Source organism: Urocitellus parryii, chromosome 12, assembly GCF_045843805.1.
Source record: "Urocitellus parryii isolate mUroPar1 chromosome 12, mUroPar1.hap1, whole genome shotgun sequence".
NCBI lineage: Eukaryota > Metazoa > Chordata > Mammalia > Rodentia > Sciuridae > Urocitellus > Urocitellus parryii.
This window is the reverse complement of record NC_135542.1, coordinates 66,779,899-66,789,528: the sequence shown is the minus strand read 5'-3', so window position 1 is coordinate 66,789,528 and position 9,630 is coordinate 66,779,899. Positions and strand designations below refer to the sequence as shown.

The 9,630-nt window shown below is 40.7% G+C and overlaps 1 protein-coding gene across 1 annotated transcript in view; it reads right to left on the bottom strand.

The window, feature by feature from the left end:
* Window positions 1-6,587: 6,587 nt before the first annotated feature.
* The window catches only part of Camkmt (calmodulin-lysine N-methyltransferase), a 392,271-nt gene continuing 389,228 nt past the window's right edge, over window positions 6,588-9,630 (bottom strand). Inside the window, exon 11 of the mRNA XM_026385748.2 lies at window positions 6,588-7,007. Coding sequence (XP_026241533.2) covers window positions 6,930-7,007 — 78 coding nt within the window. The 3' untranslated portion in view covers window positions 6,588-6,929. The remainder of the gene's footprint in view (window positions 7,008-9,630) is intronic.

Sequence of the window (9,630 nt, the reverse complement as noted above, 5' to 3'; positions counted from 1 at the left end):
GCAGGTGACCTCGCACGGGCCCCTGGAGGCGCCTTTGTTCTGGGCTTTCTGCAGCCCGCCCCGCCCCCTCCCCTTGCACCTGGGCAGCGGCCTCCAAATGCACTTGTCCACTCTTGGCTGGCTCGCGGGGTGGGACCGGCGGGCGCACGGCTTTGTAGGCGAAAAGCCACGAGTCCTCCAACTCGTGTTTTCCCTTCGGGTTGACACAGTCGCTCATGGTTTTCCTGTTCACTCTGACAGCCGTGGAAACCTGGTCTCGAGAAGAAGAGTTGAGCCCGCCACACTCTATCTGGGAAGCCAAGTTTGGGACCGAGACCTACCAAGTGGGCAGACCCTCCCTTGGCCATGGCGAGAGCCACCCCAGAGTCCCCAGGTGTTCCCTGCTGAGTTCTAATCCGTCCCTCGGAGGTTTGGTAATTTAATTGTGCAGTGGGCACACCTGAGACAGTCCCCTCACCACCCCTAGACGTAAAAAGGCAGACTAAGGAGAATAGGAAGACAGGGGCTTTCGCCATCGCCCAAACGTCTGTTAAGCAGAAGAAAACGACGGGTGTGGGGAGGGGCGGGAGGGCACATCCAAGTTAGAAAAAGCAACAAGAAGTAGCTAAAGTTCTTGCTAAGTGAGTCTGAAATATGTATTTAGCCCTCGTAAATTAAACACCCTGAGTTTTTAAAGAGTGACTCCCCAAACATCCATTATTCACATCAGTGGGACAGACTAGGTCACTGTAAGATTTATAGAAACTAAAAGACTTCCCATGCTAAAGGTTAATGAAAGTGTAATTTGAATCATGAAATCTTTATGTGTCGGCTCAATTTACACCGAGGGCTCATTAAGGATGCGTTGGGTACCGCGGACGGCGGGTGACGTCACAGCGGGCATTTAAATGGGCGGGGCCAGGCCGCTCTGCATGGAATCCTTTAAAAACATAAAAGAACTCCCTCCTTCCTTCTCTGTCTCTCCAGCTGTAACAACTTCACCAACTGTCTTGGTTCCACCCCGAGGATTTCACAGAGAGAACACGTTAGAGGGAATCAGGAAGCAGAGAAAAGGTCACAAATAAGCACCTCAGGAACAATGAAAGCTTTTCTCTATGCAGCAGTGGGAGAGTTGCTAGAAAAACTGGAAAGGTATTAATCAGAAGTGGCTATAAATCCTCTGGAGTTTTGCTCTTATAAAACTCCTCAGAGAAAGTCTTGAAGGAAATGCAGGTCAAAGCCCAAAAAAGCTCTTGATCAGAGATTGCTGGAGGAAAATCTTCCCAGACGCCGTTTAATAGGCAGCAATCACCCCAGGAGTGGGGAAGCCAAGTACGCTTGAAACATGGTTGCAATTCCTAATAGGTCTTGTCACACTTAAGGCACTGCAAGCTCCATCCAACGAACAGCTGAAGCTAGCTGGCGATTCATAAAGCCAACAGTTTAAAGTTTATTATGATGAAAGCACTTAATGACAGCCATCGCTAGGGGCCCATCATTTATAAAGCTGTGCTGAGTATTAGACATGTAGCATGACCACCAATTTTATGTCACAATTGCTACCATAAAATGACCTTTGGTGATTTTTGCTGCATGTGGTGGACAGCTCTTCCTTCACATTAGTGCTCTGTGGCTTTCTTTGCAGACTATTATGCTGTCTAAAGCTTATTTGGCACTGTCGTGAGCCTCAACCCTGGTTATTACCCCGAAGGCCTGTCTAAAAAAAAAAAAAAATCATGCTCTATTACGCCACTACAATAATTTACAGTTCTTACCAGCCTTGGGTAGTGTAATATTTTAATGCAAATATGCTTTACCATTGCATTGTATTAAAAAAAAAATAGTTCCCATGCTTCTGGCTAGTGAAATATCTGTTTGATGGGAGTTCACCGAAATATGCCTCTTATTCCCTGGTCAGGTCTCATTGAATGGGCACTGTTTCCTCTGGTCGGTTAAAACATCGCCAGGAAAAAAAGAAAAAAGGTTAATTAAACTTCCGTTGAGATTTTTTTTAAAAACAGATCCTATGTGTGATAAACCCACCTCAAGCAAAAACATCAATTCTTATTTCCCTGCATCCAGTTCCAATGCAAATTTACATCTGAGTAACATTATTTAATTAGGCTTCCATTTGTCAGCCTGCTTTGTGTAGTTAGAAAGTGTTTGAATACATGGCCACTTTACTGCTCCAATGTAAACCGCTGCTGAGAAAGTGGCCTGTCCATGCTACACCACCTTTAAATTGTGTATATAATTTTATAAATGATATAAAATCTGCTTCTAGTCCCTGGGAAAAAAAAAACCCACAAGCATGGCACACTGCAATTTTGGAAGGATTTAAAATATGTGATTTCTGCTGGTACCTACTGTATTGGGTTTTATATAAAGCTTTTTTCAATAAGGTAAATTGTTACATGACAAACTCATCTTCCACCATTATCATCTGCTGTTTGTGTTTAACAACAGGAGTCCCGCTCTAACAAAACTGTTGTAATGGCTGTACAAATTACTCAGCTGAAAGCTTTTCACCAAACAAAACAGTATTAATCAGCAGTTCTTATGAAGGTGCTAATTAAAAACAATTTTCTTCCTCAGTTTGCAATACTAAAGCCATCTTCACTCGCACAGTTTCCAATATACAGCTACTGTATTTGCTCACACTTCAGGCCCTCCATTAACTATTGAATCTCCTATTAGCCATTTTATTACATTTCTGTTTACAAGCTTGTTGACATTTTAAAAGTCACAGTATGATCTGTTTTATCTATTTAAAAAATGTATTAATTGAAAAGTCAGGGAGACAAAAAAAGCAAAATACAGACTCCAAATGCACCGACTTCCAGAGCAGAGAACAGTGAGCGTTTAGCCATAGCCAGGGCAGTGGACTCTGGTTGAAATGAAATCTGAGAATTGAAAGTGTTGTTTCAGGCCTACTGGTTTGTTAAACACCAATAGGCTCCTTCCTAATTTGGAAACAGTCCACTTAGAGAAAAATATTTGCTCTGCCTAAAATCAGTCTGACTTTCAAATACATCCTTTCTCTATAAAATACACTCAGCATAATTATGATGTTTCATGCAGTCTGAAGTCAGGAGATTTTTGATCTGGGTGGGGGTTACCTGGAATCTGGGAACTAGAGCCCAGGACTCAGGGCTAACTGCCCAGTGTTCCTGTGAGTGTGTATGTATGTGTGTGTGTCTCCATATACTTTGACTCCCGCCCCTGTGTGGGCATCCTGCCTCTCCCTCCAGACTTCAGCGAAAGGGTCTTGCCAAACAATGCTACCCAAGCGTCTGGCATACATGGAGCACAAATCAAATGCTGACTAAGCACAAGGACAAAATCTATGGAAGCTGGGTTGAAGGAAGACAACAGTCCACTCCTATTAAAACAAAAATACCTAACCCTTAAAATAAGGTATGCCCTACTTGGTAGTGGAGAGAAGGCAAAATAAAAACAAAAACAAACCACCACTACCTGCTGCCCATGGCAATAAAACCAGGTTCTTCACCTGTCAAAAGCAGTTAACTAGTTTAGGACAGACACCTGGCTGTTGAAATAGGGCTCCAGAGGGCCACTAATCCTTCCTTTCACTCAGTTAACTGCTGGATCCCCCAAATTGATTCAACAGGTATGCAGTGGTAAATTCAGCCCATACTGAAGCCAAAGGGAAAATCAGCAAGGGGCGGGCAGCTCTCCTCTGAAAACACCCGAGGAACCAGCCAGAAAAGCTTTTATGGCCCCGACAAGTTTTTTGCTGAATACTGAGCACCTAAATTACCCTTCCCTAATGGAAGTTACATTTTCATGCTCAGTCAAAAAGCCAACAAAATACACAATTTATACAAAATAGCATCAACCTCTTAGGTAGTCTTTTCTAGCATTTTTATCCCAATTCACAGCATATGTCTTGCTATAAAATAAAATATATTTCTTATAACCAACTTGTATGTGGCTGTTCATATCACTGTATTGGAACTGCCCATGGGTGATATCAGGAACATTCTTACTCCCAATCAAAGCTACTTAGTAGGACAAAGGAAAACCATGAATTTTATCAGAAGATAAAGACACACAAAGAAGAGGAATATCATCATTATACTTGTAGGTAGGCTTCCTTTTGAAACAAACACATGTATAATCACATAGACAGTAATGGAATGGGTCACTTCAATTGCAATTATATAACCCAATACTGATGCATAGGGATAATCACAAAGTTCAAAAGAAATGTAAGTGGATAAACTTTTTACAGCTGTCATATTTTTCTTAATATCAGCATTCTATTAAAATGTGAGAAATAAGAACACTTTGTAATTATTCAATAATACATGACAACAGTTTTTTTTTTAATAAACTTTTAAAGACCTAGACTAGAGATATTTCCGGTGAGAATTCCACAAAGAACTGACTTAAGAAATGGTAAACATTTGACAGGATATTGTGTAGGTTTTAATTACATGAGGCTAAGTATACTTCTTTGCTAGGTATCTCTTGGTACAAAAAAAAAAAAAAAAGCTGCTTTTTTGTATTTTTTTTTTTTTCACCAAGGATTGAATTCAGGGGCACTCAATCACTGAGCCACATCCCCAGCCCCATTTTGCATTTTATTTAGAGACAGGGTCTCGCTGAGTTGCTTAGCACCTAGCTTTTTGCTGAGGCTGGCTTTGAACTTGTGATCCTCATGTTTCACCCTCCCGAGCTGCTGGGATTACGGGTATGCCCCCACCATGCCCGTTTCAGATATATATATTTTAAATACATTACTAGTTTACTTTTTAAAATACAATTTCTCGGGGCTGGGATTGTGGCTAAGCGGTGGAACGCTCGCCTAGCACAGGCGGGACCTGGGTTCGATCCTCAGCACCACATAAAAATAAAGGCATTGTGTTGTGTCCATCTACAACTAAAAAATAAATATTAAAAAAATAAATAAATAAAATACAATTTCTCCCAGAGAAATAAGCCCTGGGTTTCTATATTCACAACACACAAATGCAAATTGAATTCTTGCCAATGAGAGAGAGGAAAAAAAAAAAAAGAAATATTCTCAAGGGCCTGAGCCTGCTGTTCTACATTTAAGGAGGGGGGAAAAAATAGGTCATCTTAGGTGCCACTACAGAGATGGGCTTCCTTTGACAGATTTAGTTGCAGGTTTTACAGAAGAAATCATTTTTTTTTTCTGTATTTTCATCAGGATAAATGGAACTACTTGAGTTACCTCTTAAAACATTCCAAATTCTAATTTTTAAACAAGAAAATATGAAGCCAGTGTGCAACCTATACAGTCACCAAAGGAGAGCTGCCACTAGCTGAACTACTCAGCTAAATGGCTGGTTTGCATTGCCCTGGTCTTTATCTAGCACTGAGAATAGACTGCTGTTTTATCCAAAGAGGAATAAATTGCTGTTATTGTGATGTTAGCCCATCACTTGGCATTGCAATTCAAGTTTTTGTGAGAAAGAAATGTATGATCTAACTGCGACTTGACCTATGCCTTCTGAGATCCATCTAGGTGCTCTAATGGAGCAGAAGAAGTGGGGAACACAAGGACATGCAAACTGATGGTGAAAATTTTGTTTGATGATAGAAGTGAGCAGAGAAGACATTTCAGAGTCGCTATTTTTATGACAGCTAAGTTGGTTTAACATGCAAAAGGATGCACCCCTCAGCACCCCCCCACACCACTTTAATTGTATCACACTGAAAACACACTTTGCTTCTGCTAAAGATATGAGGATATGTAGCTAACCTACCTAATGACATTACTGCCAAAGTGGGCACAGATGATTCCTTACAGATAAACATCTGAATTTCCACAAAAGGCATTAGAGCATCTTAGGGGTGCATTGGGCAGAGCAGGCTTGGGCTCCCTGTAGGAAAGTCCTTCTCTCCTCCTCCTAGGTAGCACCTATTAAATGTTTGCTACACTCTTGAATCACAGCATCTAACAATATATATTTATTTTAAATAAGATAATTGTGTGATTGAGTTTTTTAAAACTCCCCCTGGTTGCAATCTAGTTTATCAACCATTGATTCAAAATTTCTCTGGAAAGGGCCTGTTTTGAAAGAGGCCTGGAGAACAGCAGCAGTTAGATTTAAGCCCTGATAAAGGCTCACTTTTCATTCATAGCCAGAGCCTAAATGTGCTCTTCTTGTACCTAAACAGATAATAAGCACTCAGCACACTCCCCCTCCTTGACACAGCACACTGAGACTAATCACACATAATTGGAGAGGAGGAGCAGAGGGCTGGCCACGCTATTGTGTCCAGAGGACAAACGGTCAGTTTATGAGGCTTTGGGCTGATGTAGTCATTTCTTATACATCTATAGGGAAAAAAACATCCTGTTTAAAGGGGAAAAAAGAATGAGAGAGGAAGAGAGAGACAGAGAAAGAGATGGCAAATTTAATAGAATTTATTAGAGGGAGAGCAGAAAGATGTATTTTATTTCATTTTTAACCAGGAAAGAATCATGATGTTTGCTATGTTTACAGATTAAAAACTATCATCACCAAAACAGAACAAAAACCTGTTTTTGTTTTTTTTTTTAAAGGGAGGGTGGGAGGGGGGGAATCATCAAAAGAAATTCTGTTTTAGAAGGAAAAATATTTAGGTTGCTCACAAGTCAAATTCAAATCTCAGACAGCCTGCTTATACATATTTAAAGACAAACAAAGGTTTGGTATAAGAAAAGCAACAAGCAGACTGTAAAAAGAGGAGGTGAAGGAGGGAGGCGGAGATGGCTGGAGATGATGTGGGTACGCCTGGGTAGTCCCTAACCCAAGCCCATGTGTGGAATGTAGAAGATTGGGTGGGGGCCCTGAGTCTTGGGGCCTCAAAAATCTCAGGGAACCGTATTATATCCATTGCAGATTCCTGTTTTCATACATTATTATTCCCTGGGTAATAGATGTTTTCTTCATCTTCTGAGAAGGGTTACTCTTCTATCCATTTTGGGTTAAAATAAGCAGAAGGGGGTAATGAAGATTTTCTTCATAGATATCTGGGTTTTCTTTTTTCAACTGTAAATAATAATAGAAAAAGAAGGTAAGAGGATTCAGATTAGGAATTTTTACCAGTTGATATTAATGTTGATTTAATACTTTTTACCTAAATATATAGTTGTGGAAAAATTAATCACAAAAAAGCAACTCAAATTAGTTCTCAATAGCATCGGCATAACTACTATACACGAAGATGGGAGTCTTTTTTTCATAAAAATAGCGACTCTGAAATGTCTTCTCTGCTCACAGTATCCACAATTTCATTGTTTTGCTTTGTTTTAGGTGGGAGTAGGGTGTTTTTTCATGAATAATCAAACTGCATGTTTGTGATTGGAGGGAGAGTTGGGCTCCTTCATCTCCCTATACCAGTCACTGGGCATGGAAGTTTCTGCTCTAGATCCTCCCTTTCCCTGAGAAGCACCACACCATTCAGGCAGGCAGGCAGGCAGGCATTTCAGATCGCTGTTTGGAGACCTTGCAACACCTGAGCACAGGGACAGGCTTCTGGGGCCTGAGATATTTGGAAGGCTCTCCAGGTGCTCCTTAGGGTTTTAATATTAATGATGATTTAAAAATTCTTTTCTCTGAGGAGAAGAACATATTCCGACAATTAGAGCAGAAACATTTGATACTGCTCAGGTGAAGTTCTGAGCATAAGTGATAACATTTTAAAAGCCAAAGTTCTCAAACCTAATGTGGACTTTTTTCTCCTCATTTGCCTAGAATAATTTTGACAGTGACATTTATATTTTCACAAATAGTAATTTGCTGTTTGTAAAGACAATATTTTTGAAGTTGGTGTTTTTAAGGCAACTGTTAATTCATTTTTTTTTAGAGTAAAAGGATCAGAAAATAAACATTTATTTTAATTATACATGGAACCAATTCCTTTATTGTTTCAAATCAGTCACAGATCCCCGCCCCTACCCTAAAGCTATATGAATGGCTCCAACATCATATTCTCCTGAGTTGGTCTGCCTGAATCTTTTTGAAGTGCATGTCTCTTCTAAGCCACGTTCCCAAACTGTGGCATGCCCTCACTGTTAAGGACAGGAGCCATGAGCCCACTTTTCCTTTCCTACTGGGAAACATAAAGCCAATCCAGTCTACTTTCTAATCCACTTTCCTAAGAACTGATGGTGGTACAATCACTAAAGTGCCTTCATTCTGTTTTCTTAGATGGCATTTGTTCTGTTCACAGATGATTAGTTGTCTATTTAGAAAAGGCCTTGTGGATTTTGTGGCCGCCAAAGTATCGACAGTGTTAATCCTAAACACAGGTCCCTCACTCAGCATCCCTCTTTAATCTAATAATAGTTATTTTAAAATGCCGAGAAAAAGCCTTCACGGACTTCCCAATCCATGCCCACTTGCCAGGATCTACCAACTGTAAACACCTTTGTTGCCAGTCGCCCTAGAAATAGAGGGAACTCACTGAAATATTTTACAGAGAGAAGAGGGGGCCAAGCTAGCTGCATTCTTTCCTCGGGGATTGGGGATAAGGAAAGTTGATTACTCAGTCTGAGTCAGCTGACCTGCTCACTCACAATGCACTAATATACGGAGACTCAAATGAGCTCTTTATAAAGTCCCTGAGGTAATATGTGGGATAAATAATTCTTCTGTAAATATGGGTTGGAAATCACTTTTAACTTGAATTCTATGCTGACCTCTGGAGGCTAAAGCGGAGGCTTGGTGGTGGAAGGGGCTGGGGGCCAGCCCTGTCTTGACTGTGAGCCCTTCCAGCAAGATGGGAGCCCACCAGCCTTAGAGGCGACAGTCTAACCCAGCACCAGGTCATTTCTGAATCACCAAGTGTGTTATGGGAGGGTACTTGAACAGCCACCATCTGATGGAAAATACCTGCTTTGATGGGGGAAATGTTATGAGGTTCAAGAATAATTCCATTTACCCAGCCTATACTTCTTTGCCCAATTAATAATTATAATTTTAAGAAATGAAAAAGCACCTGGAAAAAAAATGAACAAAAAGCAAATTGTGAATAAAACAATTTTTCAATTTCATAGGTTAAAACAGGGTCTTTGAGGACCGAACTAAATTATATAGCTGCTATTAGTAGCATTATGCTTTACTTCATAATTGGATGTAACACGCTCAGCCTTACTACCGCGGGAACAGGAGCAGCAGGAGTGGAGTTCAGACTGTTTACCCTTTACAGTATCCACAATTATCAACAGCACACCATACAGATTATAAGCACCAGCCACTTGTAATGTGGCATTTTGAATAGATAAGCAGAAGTGCAATATGGCCGTGCTTTTAACACAATGTACCGACTTCACAGTTGAGCTCAAGCCTATTTTCATGGCTAAGTACAAAAATATACAAAATAAACACGCCGGCGGGTTTTGCAAAAGTTAAAAAAAAAAAAAGCTCAACCCATGGCTTGTAAAATTATTTTTCAAAAGGATATTTGTATGAATGAGGGTATATTCATCAACTAATTTCAAGCCAGCTGTAATCTCCGAGTCCTCTCTACCTTGCTGAACCATTTGCTGTCTTAACATCCTAAGGGTTTTGCACCACCCTGTGGGGCAGTGAGTTGCATTCCCAGCCTGGAGGCGACCAAAGGGCTAGGGAGGAGAGGGAAGTGTTTTATTTTTCTTCCTGTTGCCTGGAC